The 19267-nt window shown below is 48.6% G+C and overlaps 2 protein-coding genes across 2 annotated transcripts; one reads left to right on the top strand and one right to left on the bottom strand.

The window, feature by feature from the left end:
* LOC135400629 (SCO-spondin-like) lies at nucleotides 1-6943 on the top strand. The gene is made up of 6 exons (XM_064632459.1): nucleotides 1-105; nucleotides 655-747; nucleotides 838-1051; nucleotides 3491-3576; nucleotides 4228-4329; nucleotides 6012-6943. Exons 2-6 carry the CDS (start codon nucleotides 678-680, stop codon nucleotides 6740-6742), a joined length of 1203 nt encoding a protein of 400 aa, XP_064488529.1. The 5' UTR covers nucleotides 1-105; nucleotides 655-677; the 3' UTR covers nucleotides 6743-6943.
* LOC135401398 (SET and MYND domain-containing protein 4-like) lies at nucleotides 6144-9857 on the bottom strand. Its single transcript, XM_064633796.1, has one exon. It carries the CDS (start codon nucleotides 9498-9500, stop codon nucleotides 7239-7241), a length of 2262 nt encoding a protein of 753 aa, XP_064489866.1. The 5' UTR covers nucleotides 9501-9857; the 3' UTR covers nucleotides 6144-7238.
* Nucleotides 9858-19267: the final 9410 nt, after the last annotated feature.

Here is a 19267-nt window from a genome sequence, read left to right as displayed (position 1 = left end):
CAAGTCTATAACGACATCCGTTAAATAGGGGTTATAACTGGGCCGTAACGCTTCGAGCAAGGGCAGAATTCTTCGAACACATTCAAGAACAAGCACTCCGCATAGGCAAGTCAGTTTTCTCGATCCAAAGTACGTTGCGAAGGAGAACTAGGGGTTGCATGAACGACACGATAACGATGACAGTTATAGATAATAACCGAATGACGCGTTTGTTTAACAGCTTGTTCAGTTCTGCTTGTCTCACTACTTCCAGCTGTCCTGCCACTATATACTCCCATACTCAGCACTACTTTATACCGAATCCCCTAACTGTTCGCTATAGTACTCAATGACATTGTAAGTGTATAGTATAGAGCCATAGGCGTGCGCCTTGGGAAAGCCTCCAGGGACTTCCTCAACTCTCCCAGACTCCCTTAACACACCCCTGAGACATGGTTCCATAGTTCGGGAGGCCATAGCCCCGAAACCATGTGGTTTCCCCCTCTCCTTTCCCCCTCCGCCCGCTTCGACAAAGTAACCTCTCCTCCCCCCTCAAAGTGGTGGTCTGAAATGCGCCCCTGCCTCCTTCCGTCATGCTTTTCTTCCTTACGATCTTGCTGGAGTTGGTTATCGAGACTTCAAGAAATCACTGATACTTTTATGGTCGTTATCTAGACTGCCTAGAGATATAGCCAATCATGAAAGCTACGCTGTTCTTCTGCCTCCTCGGCATTGCCGTGTGCGTGATCCCCGAAGGCAACGCTGAATGTAAGCTGCACTAACCTCTACTCCTTCAGCACATGCTAACCTCCTCAAATTGTACTCTCCCTCTCCCACCCGCTCTGTTCTTCAAACTAGCTCCTCCTTACTACCCGACATGCGGTCCTAACGAGGAGTTCACTGGATGTAGCCACCCGTGCCCTCCTGTATGTGGACAGCCACCCCCTGAATGGTGTACCAAAAACTGCGTGGTCACCAAGTGTCAGTGCAAAGAAGGGTACATCAGGTCCGGCAGCGCCGATGGGCCTTGCATTCCGGTCAGCGAATGCGAAAGCAAGTTGCAGAATGCCGTGTGATTAGATGTATGTCTTCCTGGTATATATCCTGGATTGATGACGACTGCTTTCGCTATATGTACGACGTAGAAGCGAGGCAAGTCTCATCGATACACTTGTACGCAATAAAACAGAACATTGTGTTATTCCATATGAGACGCCGTTTGAGTTCTTTTCTGAACATAAGAATGCAGGTTGTGTTGCCTATTCGTCAAGATTAGTCATGAAACACAAACGGGTCTTTTTTAACCATTTACGGTTTCGTCGTGATTTCAATGACAATGATAAGGACATAATACAGAGACGTCTGTCGTCTTGCAAGATTTGGAAAGCTTTCCACTTGCATTGTATAATTCATGCACAATGGAGAAGATCACTTATAACTTCGTCATCAAATTTCTGAGGTTGTTCTCGTGAATGGCCAAGATCATCTCTGCTCTACACTCCAGGGAAAAAGAAAGTGTAATTATAGTCCTTTTGGGGACCAGATACATTGCTTACAACCATCAGTCCCATTCGGGAGTAAATGTATGCGAAGTTTAGGGAGTATTTGCAGAACTGGAGAGTAAATTTCAAAGTGATGGGACTGGGAGTAATTGCAGTCTCTAGTCGTGTTGAGCTTAAGAAGGAAAAGAAATCTAGTCCGTCAACTACGTACGCCGTTGGAGATAAGGAGACGCAATGAATAGCGTGCCAGGAGACATACTGCAGCGCCACCACGCAGCGTAGTATCATCTGGCCAGCAAAGCAGAGTGAGTATGATGACTTACATTATCTCGCGGAGGAGCAAGCGTGACCTCTCTGTGTCCAGCTATCGTATCTGCGGCGGAGTAATATTTTGAGAGCTGACAGACTACATTTATTTTCCTTCTTAGACACGACTATAGGGGACTAGAAGCCGTAAATACTCCTCAATATAATCCATTTCTTTTTTTCCCTTCTACAGTGGATGTAGAGTGTGCTATGTAACGACATGTCATGGAACTGCTTAGATACGGGTTGAAAATACATGTGTTGGAAGTTTGGATCACGTCGTCGAAGTATGGGCTTTGCTTCGCGCCTATAATCATGGTTCTCGTGTGTGCTATTGTCTAAAGGGCTGGGACCGAAGCTCTGGTTGCTCGAGCCTACACGCTGAGAAAAAATTGAGTAAAATGGGGAGTAATTGCAGCTTCTATAGTCCCCTAGACTGCGACTACTCTCCATTTTAGTCCCCTCTAGCGCCGACATTTACTCCTCAGGACTGCAAATTGTCACTGAACTTTGCAGATGGTCTTCCCAATGCAACAGTCTACGTAAATATGTACTCTCGGTCAATTTGGTGGCATAAGGCTGTATAACTCAACCAAATTAGCAATTTTCCACCGACAAAGATTAAGAAACAGTTAGCGCCTCTTTCTTCGCAAATTGCGCCCTATGTATGCCGCAAGATTTTATATCACTCGATATATCACGGCTGACAGTTTGATTCAAAGTATTTTCATGCATGCACACCAATTATGTACCTGGGACTCTTTGAACAGAGCGTGAAAAGCAGTCTCCGCTCTGTGACATTCATTTACTCTCGCGCATTTACTCCCGAAAGGGACTATTTTTTGTGGCAATGCATTTAGTCTGCAAAAGGAGTAAAATTACTCCCTTTTTAACATGAGAGAACTTATGTTCTGAGGCTGGAACGACATAGAAGGGACAAATACATACAAAGCCTCAATTGGTAGAGCCTTGGACCGGCAATCCAGAAGATGTGCGTTCGAGTCCTACAGCTGGCTAACCTTTTCAGTGACTTTCATCTTTCACTCCCTTTTTGTTTCTTAGCGTGCACACTGCTGTGCGCCGGTGTGCTGTTTCACCACCATACATACTTTCACACTCTGGTAAAAAAAAAAAAAAGCAAGAAAAACCGGGCTGCGGTGAAGCTTGCTGTGATTATATAGCCTATGTGGCGGATATGTTCAATTGTGTTTTTGGTTGTTATTCGAAGTTTGAGGATGCGGCGTAAGCCGTCCTTTCCATGTCCTGAATGCCGTAAAAGAAATCAGACATGGAATAACGCGAATCCTTTAGATTCCGTTTGCCCACAGCGATTCCCCGAAACCCATTTATACAAATTGCTCGTCCTTGTCTTATTACTTCCCAGAGCTGTCACCTCGCTCTCATTTTGCGCACGTCTCATATTTCTGCACATCCTCTCGAATTCATCCTATATACTGATATACATCCATCGAAACATTGGCCGCCCCTATAGTCGTAAGAAATACACGCTTCCCGCAAGCGTTCGAGAGTTCGACGTCGTGTTATATCTCCTCTGGCAGACATCCTGTGGCCGCTGATAAGGGAGGAGGTCGACACGCGTGGCGAGAAAAGTTTTTGTTGTAAATATTGCAGATCACGTTTGGAAAGCCAGTTCTGTCCCGCCACACGTGGTTCTCGATTGCGCGAATCGTTCGCAAGGAGTGACTCATTAAACGTAACGAAGCGCATATAAGGCACCACGCTAGCCTTGAACGGGGCTTGTTCTTCGAAGCGTTGCCAGGAGAAGCAGGTGAGCAACAGAGTAGTGGAACTGGTACTGTTGAAACAAAATGGGATTGCGCGAAAGTGTTTGCAACTTATTTTCGAGAAGTTGGACAGCACCTAAGATTATGCCCACGTAACCCGTGCTGAGTTTATAGTGTATAGGTATGCCGTTTCTGTTCAAGCTGGGAAACACGGAATGGATACGGCGGTGCGGTGTAGTTAAAAGCCATTTTTGCCATCTTCACGTAGTATCTAGGTGTGACGAAATTTAAGGAGCGACATCGCTGAGCAACGATGGGTTTCTTCGACAAAAGACAAGCAGATTGACCAGTGACTATGAAAAGTTATTTTATAATGTTCTGACGTTTCTAGAGCGCTGTTGTTCGTGTGCATGTTGTCCAACGCGCAAATCTGCACTCTGTCACCATAACGTGCACGACTTTTTTTTTTTTTTTTCGCTTTCTCTCTTTCCCGTTTCCTTTCCCTCTCCAGCAGTAAGACTTTCGAGAAAAAAAATACTTGGCGGTATTCACGTAACTGCGGCAATGTAACAGGGACGGACGTAACCATTAGTCTTCACATTACAGAACTCCATTAGAGAATATTAGTTGAAGCAGGGATTCGAAGTCACACCTTCCGATTTCCTGTCAGAGGTTGCAATTGTTCTTTTTTCCAGTTTATCCCCTACGGCGCCCTCGGAAATTGAGCATCATGATTCGGCCAGTGCTCTTACTAGTTGCCGCATTTCTGCAGTTGACGGCATCCCAGAGACTCCAAGGTGAGGTTGAGTTAGGGAAAACACACAATCCGTCGGCCGAGAAAGTGATGGGTGCCAAGCTGTCAAGTTCGAACGCGAAACGCAGCGTGTTTTGCAACTGAAGAGTGGCGCTGTTGTGAAACACCTTGGCGGCCGCCACTATGATTTTCTGGCAAATGTCCCGTCCCGGTAGTTTACTGCTGCAGCTCCGTTACAAAGTGGTAAACAGTTCACGGCCAGAAGGAGTTTAAGGAGGAGGAGTGTAAGCTCAGTTCGTCAAATGTAAGGTCTCATCGGTTGGGCTGCACTCACCTGAACTACGTAGTTTATGCGGTGCAGCACCTTTGTATTCGCTTTGAGATTGTCGCGCGCGCCCTCTGCACACTCGTATTCGTTTTGTAATGGTGCAGCACTAGTTCTGCACGAGTGCACGGCCGGCCTGCACTTGCTGGATAGAAAGTGCAGTATGTGTGCACGCGGAGCAGACGACACAGGTCCCCGCGTCGGTAGCATGGATGTTGGTAACGTTGATACGCTGACGGTTCCTTCCTACAGCAAGACAGTGGACATATGTGCGATGCAGGCGTCAGTGCACTTGCATGGTCGCGATATACGCGTGGGATAATGCGTTTATATTTTTCGACCTAACCGAACGGATTACTCGAATTCTCGGCTCTGCGCCGGCAAATGACGCAAGCTTTGGAGCGGTCGAGAGTCATTCGTTAATAAAAACATAGAGAAATACAGGAAAACATAGGGAAAAACAGGGAGAACTCGTAGTGTACGCCACAATGTTCTAGCCAGGAACAATATTACGATATTCCCTTTCTTTCGTGCAAGCAAGTAGAATACATACCTCGTCCATCACTTGCTGGTACAGGTACAGAGCCGTAACAAACACTTATTCGAATGACTGATAAAGCGAATGAAGCACAACGCACACAACCAGTACGAAAGGAAAAGCAAGCATAAAGAACATGACAGTGGCCGCGGTGCGCACAGTAGACGACCAGCGTGCTCCTGCACTCGCTCCTTCATTTTGGAAGCGACCGCGCAGCGCTAGTACTGAACCTGCGCTTGCACTGTCTCAGTCGGCGGCGCACGCGCCTGCACCCCATCGGCACTCCCCTGAACAAGTGCCGGAGATGCAGGCCGAATCGAAGAGACCTGTAGGTAATGTGGGAGGAATCGTCACGTGGGAAGGTAGCCGCCACGTGCCACGCCGGTACTAACCCGTTCATATGCAAAGTTCTACAATAAGCTGGTTCTGCGCAGAACGGCACGTAGATTCCTGCGGATAACGAACTACAAGATTCCTGCAATACTAGCGAATGCATAACTGCAGTATAGCTCATTTGAAGGGAAGTGCCTCAAGAAGAGAGCCGCCGATATTTCGATTGACAGCAGCAGCATCTGTTCGAAATATCTGCGGCTTTCCTTCGATATAGGTTCGACGCACTAAAACTCACTAATACTACTGGAATCGTTTGACGTTCTTGGACGCAGCATGCTAGATCGGGGAATTTAATCCGGTAGTGCCCAACATGACTGATCCTGACCATATGCCGCTACCAGTAATCCATGCACTTGCAGCGTGCTAGTATTCACTTTATTTCTAGTTGTTTGTTTGTTGTTGTTTCTCGCTATATGCGTTAGCCACGGCACTGTTGATGATTGACCGAGATTCTGCTGACTTATTGCAGAGGAGAGGTCCTGTGATCGCAGGACGGAAGTGTGGAATCGAAGGTGCAATGCCCACTGCGAGCCCATCTGTGGAGAAGGTGATCTGGTGCCTTGCTCAAGATCATCTGGCAGTTTCGGCGAAGACTCCGAGGTGGGCTTCAACCAACGCATCTGTAGACCAGCCTGCAACTGTAAACCGCGGTATATTCGTGCGCACCGTGGAGGTCCATGCATCCCGAAGTCAGAGTGTCGCGATGGCCCAGTACCTGGTGGCAATGGCCCAGTACCTGGTGGCAATGGCCCAGTACCTGGTGGCAATGGCCCAGTACCTGGTGGCAATGGCCCAGTACCTGGTGGCAATGGGAATTCCCGGTGCGGTCCAAACCAAGTGTACAAGGACTGCGGATCAGCATGCCCGGAATTCTGTAACCAACCGCAGACTTTGCCTTGCACTTCACAATGCGTACAGGGATGCTTCTGTAAACCAGGCTTTGTTCAGCAGTACAGGGGTGGCCCATGCGTTCCCAGGGGACAGTGTGAGGCAGCAGGAGAAGAGTGCAGAGGCCGTAACGAGGAATTCCGCAGCTGTGGGTCAGCGTGTCCAGCTGTATGCGGTGAACCACCTGGTACCGTATGTACCGCACAATGTGTTCCTGGTTGCTTCTGCAAGAGGGGCTTTATTCGGCAGCGACGCAACGGCACTTGCATCCCTCTCTCCGCCTGCAGAACAAGGCACAACCCAGTCTTCTAAAAAAAGCAGCCTGTTGACCGTTGTTACAAGTGTTGTTCTTGTACAGAGCTTTTTAACCGTCACATAATTTTAGTACGGGCTTTGTTCTGTGCTGACCTTCTCTCAGGTGAGCATTTGTAGAGCCATGAGAGTTCGATTGCCACACCGTTTTAGCGCTTTACGCGCACGCTTTATTGTAAATAAAGTACATTCAGCACTTACTCTGCTTGGTTCGATGCCGTCAGCATGTAACACGACTACTCATTCCAACAGAGTGTATATAGAGGGGTCCCGAATCGACACATGAAACTATCTTCTCCTGTGTGGTATCTATATAAACCCGAAATAAAGATAACAAAGAGGAAATAAAGAGGACTAACTTTGAAGAGCTGACCACTCGCAACAGCCCCATTCAGAAGACTTCGATGCGAGCACTATCTAGCTAAAACGAATGCCTCCCCCCCCCCCTCAGATGCCTCTAGGACCACTCCGTTTTCCATGCCTGCACAGCAGGGGTTCACGAATGTGGGGACTTCCAGGCGTGCAAGACATCCCTTTTATCCCTCAGTTCCCGCAGAGCGGAATGCGTGCTACCGCAATGCAGCAGTAAAATCTCTTGAGCATTGTTTAGCACAGCCTCCGCTTTCTCCACCAGGTCTCGTGTGTCTTCGCGTGACTCACTTTCACGCTGTACTTGAGAAATTGCATTCACCATAACATCTGATAACTTCAACAGTTCATAGCCAACTTCTAAGCTATATTCGCCGTATACCTCGCGAATCACGTCCAATGATGTCTGCAAGACCCGGCACGCTGAACGGTAGTCTCCAAGGGCACGTAAACACCGTACCAGCATATCCCGCGTTTCGAGCAGTTTAGTGTTGTATTTGTGCAGAACTTTCTCGCGATGGCTGAGACATTTGTTCAATAGCTGAACAGCTTCGATGTGGTTCTTTTCTTCCGCATGTTTAACGGCCATCGCGTACAAATCGTGTGTTCTCAAGGCGCACAGTATTCTGTGTAAGTAATCCTCAATGGCGCCACATGCTACACATTCTGCCATTCCACTTTTATTTGGCTGTCTGAGCGGACTTTCACAGGACTCGCACTTTAGTGACCGTAGCGCACTCTCAGGGTCCTCTCCTGCGCTGCATGCATCGCACGTGCACCTAAAACAGTACTGGTCTTGTAGTATCTTTTGCCGTTCAACGAATGGCATCTTCCGATAATGTGGCCCGTAGCAGATTAAGATTTCTTCACCTGCTCTGATCATTCTTATGGCGCGTATGGCTAATGTGGCACCATCGTGAAATACTGATACAACGTTCGGGTTGCAAGAATGGTTTGTAAGGCTTGCGTTGGGATATATTGCGGTGGCAATGGAAACTTGTTGAGAAGTCGCCGTGGTCCCATCCTCCACGCCTGGTCTGGATTCGTAGCTTGTGACGGTATAAGCGTTGCATACGAGCTGTAGAATGTGCCGTAAGAGAGCACCCCCTATAACAGATTTTAGGTTGCCACCCAAACCAGATGTTTCTTGATCGTCGAAAAATGATACGTGGTCTAAAAGCAGCAGCAGCAAAGCAGATGTAAGCGAATAGCGCAGAGAGTCCTCAGCATCCACCTTTTCACCGTGCGCCACCAGCTCAAACACGACATGATAGTTATGATTCCTGGAGCCTAAATCGCCACGTCGAACGCCTACGAGGTAAGTCACCAGATTCGACAGGCCGGTTACAAGAAGCATGCGGAGTGCCAAGTGTGCCACACCAATTGAATAAAGGAGGTCCAGCAACCCGCACTCCCACTTGTGGTAGGCTGTCCAAGAGGTCTTTGAGCACGCGAAGGAGCAGTAGCGGACTTTGTCACACACTGAGCACGGCACCGCGTTCAAGATCTCCTTGTGACAATGGTGGCAGTGCGACCTTGCGAATGAAGGCAAGAGGACGGACGCATAAGGTTTTTCAACAGAGAGAACTGCACCTGGAAGAAGGTCCTTGTTGGCAACAGTGAAACGACCCTTCTCTGGGCTGTGGCACACGTCAACAGCGGAAGTGCCGGGAGGAACTTCCTCGTGCGACCTGCCGCTGAGCGCGGTGGGAGTGTGTCCGTATGCTTCCTCGTCAGCTGATGTCCCTAAATGTGCATTGTCCAAGCAATACGTTTCCAAGAGTTCAATTTTCACGAGTTGCTCGTTCATCCGAGCAGAGTCGAGAGTTGATTGGGACAAACATTTCTTGGCGTTAGTGTAGCTATCAAGGGCCTCCTTGGTATCCCCAAGTCTTACCTGACATTGTGCCTTCCGCAGATAGAGCTTGTAATGCAAACTTGAAGGATATCCAACTTCGAAAGCATTAACTACATCATGGAGTGCCTCTCGATACATGCCAGAATGAAAGAACGCAGCCGATCGATTTGCAAAACCCAAGGATAGCTCTTCTGGACGGGCAACTGCTCCAGTCGTCTCTGGAAACGGTGCTGAGAAGACACATTGGGTGTACGACTCAATCGCTCGATCGTAGCGCTTCTTGCTAAAATGAAAGTTGCCTGCAAGCCTCAGTTCTGACGCTCTTTCGGAGGACTTGCGTTCTTTCGATGAAATGAAACCTCTGAGCCACTGCTGAAGCTTTAGTTTGATGACAGCGTTCCGAAGGCAGAAATCGACTTTCTCTTCGTAACTTTCTAATTGCATAAAACGCACAAAGCTGTTGGAGATCTTCAAGTGTTCAGAAGCAACGTCCAATACTTCTTGCCAGGTTTCCATGTTCGATACTGACATGCGGTGCTGTTATTCTTCTTCTTCTTCTTGTTCTTCTGTTTTTCAAAGGCAGACGTTCTTCTTCTTCTTCCCGGGCAATGGCTGGTAAATGTTGCGACCTCTTCTAGTTCTTCTTCTTCGTGTGTATTGGCATCGAGGCGGCTTCTTCCTCGTCCAGTCGCCTTGATCCGCGAAGGTATGGTGAGCCGAAAAGACACATCAGTGCTAGCAGTGCTATTTCTTCTTCCTCACACATGCAGTGGTGGTGGTGGCGATGCTGAAAAGGCTCGCCGTTGCCGCCTCACAGAGGTGAGCAACGTCACGACTGACGCCCTGGGGGAATGCCCGTCCTGGGCCGACTTCTAAGGGAACTATGCCGCAGTATGGTCTCAGCAATATACTCCTTCTTCTTCTTCTTCTCCGTCCAATCAAAAGAGGGCTGCTGTTACAGATTCTTCGTCTTCATCATTGTGGGGGCTCTGATGCAGAATACAATTATCCTAACTATTTAGCAACAGGAGCTGGTACTTGCACATCAAATAGCACGATGATTGGACAACATGCCAAGTGTCTATCCAGCCGAAGTGAACTAAAGTGGCAAAGACTTTGTATATGCTGTAGGCCTCGCAGAAATTGTATATAAGCTTTCCCCGAACTGCTCCGGCGAACCTACCGCAGAACTTTTCTCTCGCGCGCGCTCTTTTTTTTTTTTTTTTTTTTGCTACCTGTTTTTTTTAATTGCTGGGCAGTGACAACGTGTGGCTTTTGCACCTTGCGCGTACCTTACATACTAGTGTAGGACATGTTGTATTGCCAACTGTAGGATGGGACAAGCTTGCCCACATCAAGAAAAAACAAACCGCTATTTGAGCTGCACTGTGTATCGTAGGACAGCTTACGATCACGCTCTTGGTCTTGTGAGAAATGTTCTTTTTTTTTGGGGGGGGGGGGGAGAGAACTGGGCCTTCCGTGCTGTGTCAATGTGTCAACGCCATGTAAACTATACTGGAAAGCATGTATGGCACGAAACATCAAGCCTTGTGTTGTCTTATTAGTATTTAATAGACGGTTTTAAAAAGACGCGCACGGCGAAAAGCAGCATGGGAACTTTGAGGGACACTGCTCTGTCGTCTGCTTCGGTTATGGTTTACCCCGGCTGACGCTGCTGCTGCGCACACCGGGAACGTTGTTGTTCTTCATATACCCCCCCTCTGCCCGTCTCAATGCTTGAAGGCGCTCGAAGGTTGGCAATACAACTATTACTTTTCTTGCTTGTCCCACTTGTCTGTGTGGTTGGTCTTACGCTTGTCCTATTCAACAGTTGACAATACAAGATGGGTTGACAATACAAGATGGGTAAGCTAACGCTTGTCCCATCCTACAGTTGGCGATACAGTACAAGATCTTCCGCTCCGGTGCCAATACACGTGCCTGATGGCAATTCCGTGTGATGTGGACAAGCTTGCACTTGTCCCATCCCACAGTTGGCAATACAATTCCCTGTTCCTGATCCCTCATTATCAAACTGATGCGCTTTGGTATTCCTTGTTTAGTGTAGCTTGCGCTTGTCCCATCCTACCGTTGGCAATACAGGGAGCCTACCTTCATAGGTAGCTCTCCTGCTTGATGACAATACACACTTCACGTTTCGTAGGAAGACTTCACTGACAGCTCACCCAACTTCGCATTATCATGGGTAGCTGAAACTATTAGCGGTGTTCCACTCTAAACAACCCACATGGAACCTACACCCACATAAAAAATGTGAATAATCTCAAACGTCATATATGAGGTATTATATGTACAGCCGCCGTCAAACTTCACAGTAACGCGCAAGTGCGCCAGCGCTGCGGATCACTGGGTGTTGGACATACCCAGAGTCTAACAACGCTCCACGACGGTGCCGTCTGCGCAGGCAACGCACTGAAGCAGCCTGTAGCTGCACACAGACGACCTTAGTATTAGAACCCCCTTAGAAAAAGCGAATGATTACGCAGTCGGTCTGCTCTGTAAGTTCGTTGTACATACGACAAAAAGCATCCGTGCATTATTGTAGGGGCTCACCTGCAACGGAATCTCGGGCTTGATTTACGACACTACCACATGTGCTCCGCCCCGCTCTTCTTTGCGTTGTCTGGAACAACACGCATGCACCTTTAGACGCTCACGCAATTTCCTCACACTGCACGATATGACCACCGCAATCGCTATGGCTTATATATCTCTATCCTTATTACGGGGATCCGCTAGAGCACTGCATGGGCTCGAGCTTACCGGAAAGCCCGAGCCCGGCCTATACCGGGCCCAGGCCGGGCTTAGTCCCGTACATTGCCAGTCCTACATCGTGCTTGACCATGCGTTACTCCACTGTTACTTAGACACGGTGAACTTTTACAGCCTGCTACACTGGCTCGGGCAGTCTAGGAATTTATCGGGCTCGGGCCGGGAAAGCATGGATATTCTTCATGCCGAGGCCAGGCGTGGAGCCGTCAGGCCCGGACCGAGCGGGGAAATTAAAGGAAGGCCCGGCTCGGGCTGGGCCTAAGAAATGGCCCGTGTAGTGTTCCCACTCTGCTCCCACAACACCAAGAAATACATCGCAGTAGCGTGCAAAGATTCCAGAACTTCTCAAGCCGTTAGCACCACAGGTCATCGAAGCACCAACGCCAAAGCACCCTGACTGCGATTCACTATATCAACGGATGTTCATGACGCTGATTACAACGACCCTCTGGAATCTACCAGTATGCAGCTTGAAAGAACCGAACAAAATGCATCTACTATCATGACGAAAACGATCAAACAGAACTTGAACTACATCTTTTCGACAAGTCTTCCACAGCCGACTCTCTTCAATGACATTCAATATCAGGAAGAGGAAGTACAACCGAACCTCATGGTCTGTTCTTCGTCTTTTAGCCTTCAATCAGCTTTGAATGAACTATGGTGAGCTCACCATATGTGAACATCTCAACTGATCAGACTACGACGCCACTGGATTGTCCGGTAGTTCAAAGCTTGCGGCTACGCAGGACATACGACCACCACTGATCCCTACTGCTACATATGTACGACACCACCCACGGACATTGCAGCGCCACATCTTCCGAAGCAAGACCCACTGCATCGTTTACACGCAACGGATCGTGAATACTCTTCCTGTTGCGTAGATTGCAACCGCTACCACAGAACTACGACTAGAATTACTATTCTGTTCGGATATGGCGTGCAGAAGCAAGCTCCTCGTCAGTATATTATTGCTACAGTCTCAAGAGATTGTACCATTTGGCTAACCATAGGCTCCGTCGTAATCATACGCCGCCCGGAGTGTAAGAAAAGGGAAGATGAAGATTCGTCACTTGACGCTCGTGACATGCACTCGTGACACTTCATGACATGCTCGTGACACATAACCGGCAGTTGTTCTAGCAGTTGTAGTCATCGTCATCCGCACAATCGATCTTAGTCATCCGCCATTAACACCAGAAGTGACCCGGGTTCGAATCCGGGCGCTGGCGTGCTGTCTAGGTGTTTTCCCTGAGTTTTCCTCAGACGCTTTAAAGACAAATGTCGGCAGCTCCCTGATGTCGGCACAGAGCGCGACCGTCTACGGCACGCAGTTCCATTGCCACCACCACACCAACCAAGTTCGCAACCTGTATAGTTGCACACCACTAAAGTTGCATCGTGTGAATAGACCCTAAGTGTAAAATGTTACCGCTTTTCGTGTGTCTGTCCCCTACAAATTGAAGGGTCTCTAATGTCGAGGCGTGGTCTTCCGCCTCGATGCCAATACACAGTCGAGGCGTGGCCGGCCTTCCATTTGATGCCAATACACTCGAGGCGTTGGCGATACATGGTCTCCATTTGATGCCAATACACTCGAGGCGTTGCTATTCGTCTGTGCTATTCGAAAGAAACGCATGGAAGGTACGGTGTTCACTATTAAGCATTACTTTCCTTCGTGCCGTTATCCCGTACGCAACTCTCCGCAGTCTTGGTCTGTTGCATGGCGACGACAAGCACGAACAGCAATACTTAACGTGACGTGATTTCACAAGCAGGAGTTGGCATTGCACTAGTTCTAGTTTTAGTCCTAGCTTGTTGAGATAGTTATATGGGAGCCAGTCCTTGTGACTGGTCTTCCGCCTCGATGCCAATACAATCGTTGTCGTGTTCCTCTTTTGCTGCTGTGGCGCAGAGTAACCCCGATATTTCAGCTGTCGACTGTCGCCTGGGCCACCGTACAGCGTAAACAATTGGCTTTATTAATTACCGAGATCAACTTTCAAATTTGGATATGTCGTTGCCGGCTGGCTTTCGGTAGCCCAGACTTCGGAGACGCAGCTATATTTCAGGCTGTCAGGGCAGGGCTTCGTAGCCACATTGTCCGTGAGCAAGCACTGTATGGTCTTGCGGAGCGCTCTCGCCGCTGGCGGACGTCTACTCGTCTTTTCCACCACGTTCAGGGTGAGTGGCAAATCGTGTTCTAGCCAGCTCACTAGGACTGTACTGCACTCCGCAGCTGCTCTCCCGTGTTTGGATTGTTCGCTTGGTATGGTCAGTACGAAAGGCAAACTCTCCTAGAGAGTGCTGTTATCTAGCTTGTAGGACTGTAACGTAAAGTTAGTGTCTGTCCAAAGGGATCTACCTCCATAGGTAGCTCTCCTGCTTGATGACAATACACAATCTCCTTTTGGAGCGTTATTATCTGGTATGTAAGATAGTGTGTGTAAAAGGGGCTACCTCCATAGGTAGTTCTCTTGCTTGATGACAATACACACATTGTCAAGCTTGCACTTGTCCCATCCTATACAGTTGGCAATACGAAGACAATACAGTTGTCTACTATTTCCTTGCCCTCCTGCTTGATGACAATACAATTGAGTCTATTATTTCTACTGTTCCCGATAAGACTTCCGCTTGTCCCATCCTACAGTTAGCATTACAACTACTGTTCTCGTTCTGGGCCTTGTCATTCCTCCTTAGCAGGCCTGCGCGGTCGCAGGACGCACATTCCCCTAGGGCGTCAGTCGTGACGTTGCCCACATACGTGAGGCCGACAACGGCAAGCCCTATCACCACCACCACCACCACCGCAGCTCCATTCTTCTGCGTTGCGTGATGCCCTTTATTGGGCTCATAGTCGCTTTCAGCCCGTAGTTTTTGCCTCTCTTGGCCAAGAGAAGACTTTCGACAGGATACACCACGGGTACATGTACCAGGTACTGGATGTTTTGGTTTTTCCGTTATTGGCTGGAGCAGAACTCTATACGCCGGAGCTTCAGCTTCTATTGGTCTAAATGGGGGTCTGCTTGTCAGTTTTCCGATAAAGTGTCTGAAAGCGTCTGAGGAAAACCCAGGAAAAACCCCAGACGTCAGTCGTGACGTTGCCCACATACGTGAGGCCGACAACGGCAAGCCCTATCACCACCACCACCACCACCACCACCGATAAAGTGTGGTGTGCGGCAGGGTTGTCCCTTGTCCCCTGCTTTCTATGCCATGGTCTTCAGTCCGCTTTTGGAGTCGCTTGCAACTACGCCTTCTACGCGCACGCTCAAGCTGCCTGGCTCCACAGCTCTTCCGCTGTTTGCGTACGCAGATTACCTCTCTCTGATACTTAGGGACGAGGCTTCTGTAGGCGACGTCTTAGCTGTTCTAGATGCCTATGGCAATGTATCAAACGCGCGCATTAATCGGGAGAAGAATGTCTTGCTCTGCGCCCTTTGGCATTGCCTGTACTGGGCACTTTGAACATTTGCGGACTCTCGCCGTGCTCGTGGCTGCGGGTGCACCAGCGCAGTATACCCTGTTGTCGCTTTTCTGAGAGGTTTGCTGCTCCCTATCACGTGTCGCGCCCGCCTTGCCACCTCGTGGTTTTTCAGCAGTGTCGCTAATCCCCCTCCTCAAATCTTGGTGGCTGTGACCCGCACCGCTTTTCGTTAAATCTGGGGTGGCAGCGTGGAATGTGTGTCGCATGTGAATGGCTGGTTGGATGCCCGTCGAGGTTGCCTGCAATGGCGTCTGGCACACGACGTTTTACCGCTTCAGGACCGTCTGTCTCGGTTCAGAGTTGCCACTCCTTCCTGTCCATTCTGCGCTTGCCATGAGACTGCGGAGCATGCGTTTTATGACTGCCTTGTACCCGACACGCTATGGCACAGAGTTCAGGTCCTGTTCGGCGCCCCCCGGATTCGGTGGAGTGCCGTTCAATTGCTCTTCCATCCTCCCGTCGCACAGCGCGATAGGAAACAGTTTCTTCTTCTGGCAGCAGAGATAAATTACCAGGTGTGGATTGCTCGCTGCACTGCAGCTCGGGTGGCCGCGTCCGTAGTATAGCCGAAATCTTGTACGCGCAGGGATTCGCCGAGCCCTTCGCAGAGAGACAGATATAGAGAGCAGTGCTTGGAGCTGTGCACTTCGCAAGGCGGTGGGAGACGCCTTCGGTCCTCTTTGAAGATGACAGGGGTCCCAGCAAACCACATTCATCCCAGGTACATGGTGGCGATATCGCTAGTTGAATGTTAGGATATCCATGGGACCTTCACAGAGAGCCCGTTTACGTAGTAACTGCATCCATGTGACTGCCAGATTCCTGTACTGTTTTCACATCCTAGAACCGTCACATTTTGGATATTTGGATGTTCAGGGGATATTTTCAAGCTACCGTCTATAATGTGATTATTTGGTAAATAAAGTAGTAAACCCAAAACTTTTCCCGTCATTCCACTAAGGATCACGTGTCCTAGTTGTCTCCACAAAATACCACTAGCTTGGTCTTTTCTTTTTACATCTAGCAGCTGTCCCTTGGATATTGTCACGGATCATGTTCGAGAAACTTCCAGGGCAGGCACGAAACGGTACATCTCATCCCGGCGCGTGCTGAAGAAGAAGCAAGAAGCTTCCAGACACATCGCCTGCTCTCTCGCACACGCACGTGCTGTTTCCAGACTTTTCGGCGCGACGCAATGCTTGTGCGCTCCAGGCTGGAGCATTCATTCTTTGGACTCAGTTGTGTTCAGAGAACTATCACTCTTGTGCTTTTGCTACCAAGTAGTTTAATAAACCGTTTGCTGTTTATTCGACGACTCGCCGGCCCATTTCGCTTCATGACAATATAGAAAGTTAGACGATTTTCGACGTCGCATTGTACAGGTAACGTCGGGTAGATATCGCGGACATATATGACGTGTACTGAGCCCAGTAGTTTACTGGGAGAAGTATCCCAGTGATGTCCCACAAAAGTCGCACGTGCGACTTTTGTGGGACATCTCTGGGATACTTCTGGTTTACTCAGGTACGTATGTGCTTCACTATTATAGGTGGCCATGTAGATTGTGCCGTTGTCGCGTACGCAACCTTCCGCGAGTCTTCGATCGTTGCATGGTGACGTCCAGCACACACATTAATATTTGACATGCAGTGATCTACTCTGAGAGTTGGAATCTACGGAGTCATAGTCTAGTCCGTGTGAAACGTTAGAGGGAACCAGACTGTGCGACTGGTCTTCCGCTCCGATACCAATACATTGGGTTAGTGTCTGTGCAAAGGGGACTACCACCATACGTAGTTCTCTGCTTGATGACAATACACACCTGTATACAGGCAAGACGCGTTGTCTCTGTCGCTGGCGGTCTGTCGTCGCCCTTTAATGTTACTTGTGGCGTCCGCCAAGGATGTCCTCTGTCTCAGCCTTGTATGCCATCGCCATCAACTCTCTCCCCGAGAGACTGTGCTCGCTGCCTGTTACTTTGTCACTCCCCAGTAGATGCCCTGCAGCTGTTTTTGCGTTCGTGTACGATATCTCTGTGATCCTTTCGTGGGAGTGTGCCTAAGGCCGTGGAGGGAGACAAAGTAGTACATGCCTGCTCTTCGTTTTTAGGGCGAGGGTCAGTACAGCGTGGGACAAAAGTTTGCGGAACACGACACTGGTGTATTCCTTCATCGCAGCGGCCTCCTGCTACCTGTGAGGAAGAGATCGAATAAGAAACGGGTGACCGGCAATTTCGTCCATCTCTCACTATGTGTGGCAACTCCTGTTTGCTTCTAGGGTGTCGCTCCCCAGTAACAATATACGTCCCAGTGACATCTGCGAGATATCCCATTTTGCACATAAGGATATCCCAGGGAGCACCCTGCAGATCCCCAGGATATCCAGAGGAGATCCAGGAGACCAGGATTTCGGCACTTTTTGTAGATCCTAGGAACATCCACACGACGTCGTCATGAGACTTTTGGACAAATATAGGATGTTACTTATAATTGCTTTTCAAATGTAATCAATTCTATTCTAGTTTCCGCGCCATACTTTTGCTTGATACATCAGGAGTGATGACGACACGGTGATATACCCACCAAACATATGTGAAGGGTGTTTAACGGTGCTCTCACCCTAAAATAAGAGCAGTCTCTCTTTTTGGCCCCTCCACCGCGTACGCGGATTTGGAGAGAAACCGGAGCATTCACAATAGCATCTGTTGCCAAAATGGCCGGAGCATATACTGAAATACAAATTGTGCACTTTCGTTATAAGGCATTGGGGCGTAAGTCATTTGTAACGGTGAGGGAGTGCATCTTTCCAATTAACCCGTGTACTGCAAATTCAAGGCATAACCAATAACGTATCTGGCATTCCTTCCTATCTAATAGTGTTTTCAATTCAGACTATTGTCTATAATGTGATTACTTGCTGAGTGGAGGTGCAAAAGTAATCGAATTCCTCTGTTGCTTGTCGGGTGTTACGCACAGATAAATACGTTGCACGGCCAGCAGAACGCGAACGATAGATATATAACGATTTTTTACTTGTTCCCCCATATCTAGTTAACGTTCACAGAAGTTTTTGCTTGCTCTGAGCACAAGAAAACAGTTGCCGTCGAAACAACATGTCAAGCATCACATATTTACTCGTATATCTCCAGGCGACGTCCTGGCGATATCCCACTGATGTTCAAAGTGTCCCAAATTTGGTATATTCTGGATCTTGCACAGATACCCGAGATCTGCAGGCTGCTTACTTTCAAACATCCAAAGCGCGATATCCTACAGACGTACATGGGACATCTGTTATTTACTAGTATAAAACCGAAACGCAATTGTTGTCCTTGGATGTCCAACAGATGACATGGGCGTTCAGATATTCAGGACGTTCATGACCTTGTAGGGATATCCTAGGGATGTTAGTGGTTTACTGGGTCCAATGAAGAAATGCGACAGCCCGGTGTTCCGTAAACTTTGTTCCAAGCTCTACTATTTCTGAAACGTGATGTGAGCAAGCTTGCGCTTGTCCCATATCCTATGATTGGCAACAAAAAGCCCTGTATCTTGAATGCGTTTGAAGAATACGAAGCTGTTTCAGGGGCAAGACTGAATAGATAAAAAAAGTGCAGCACTTTTTTTTAACCTCCAGCCTTGCTGCGAGGCTCCAGTCAGGCCAGACATAAAAAATTGTTGGTGTAACTTTCGACTGTACTGAGACTTCCTGCAACCTCCTTTCGTCGGACCGTGAACGAGGGCGCGCAAAAAGTGGTCGGGCGCTCCGAAACGCATGATGTTCGATTATTTTTTCCGATGGGATGCCTCCTCAATGTCCGTGTCAATTGCCATGAACTTGAGTGAATTCGGCACGCGCTTCACATAGGTGGGGTAAAAAAGCGACCTTCATTTGGCAAATTCCCGGTTCAGTTCCTAAAAACTGACATAATGACATTCACATTAGGAGGCGACAAAAACCTAGTAAGAACAAATGCCGCGTTGAACAGTTGACCGCATGATTCTAGGTGGCG

Source organism: Ornithodoros turicata, chromosome 7 (genome assembly GCF_037126465.1).
Source record: "Ornithodoros turicata isolate Travis chromosome 7, ASM3712646v1, whole genome shotgun sequence".
In the NCBI taxonomy this organism is placed as follows: Eukaryota; Metazoa; Arthropoda; class Arachnida; order Ixodida; family Argasidae; genus Ornithodoros; species Ornithodoros turicata.
Note: the sequence above shows the minus strand (reverse complement) of the source record. Positions and strands in the feature narration are given on the sequence as shown.

What these genes read in the sequence shown, in the direction of transcription:
- LOC135400629 (XM_064632459.1), top strand. Translation starts at nt 678, where the DNA reads ATGAAAGCTACGCTGTTCTTCTGCCTCCTCGGCATTGCCGTGTGCGTG. An exon ending in CCCCGAAGGCAACGCTGAAT is followed by an intron (nt 748 to 837) that starts GTAAGCTGCACT and finishes TCTTCAAACTAG; the next exon opens with CTCCTCCTTACTACCCGACA. An exon ending in GGCATCCCAGAGACTCCAAG is followed by an intron (nt 4,330 to 6,011) that starts GTGAGGTTGAGT and finishes GACTTATTGCAG; the next exon opens with AGGAGAGGTCCTGTGATCGC.
- LOC135401398 (XM_064633796.1), bottom strand. Translation starts at nt 9,500, where the DNA reads ATGTCAGTATCGAACATGGAAACCTGGCAAGAAGTATTGGACGTTGCT.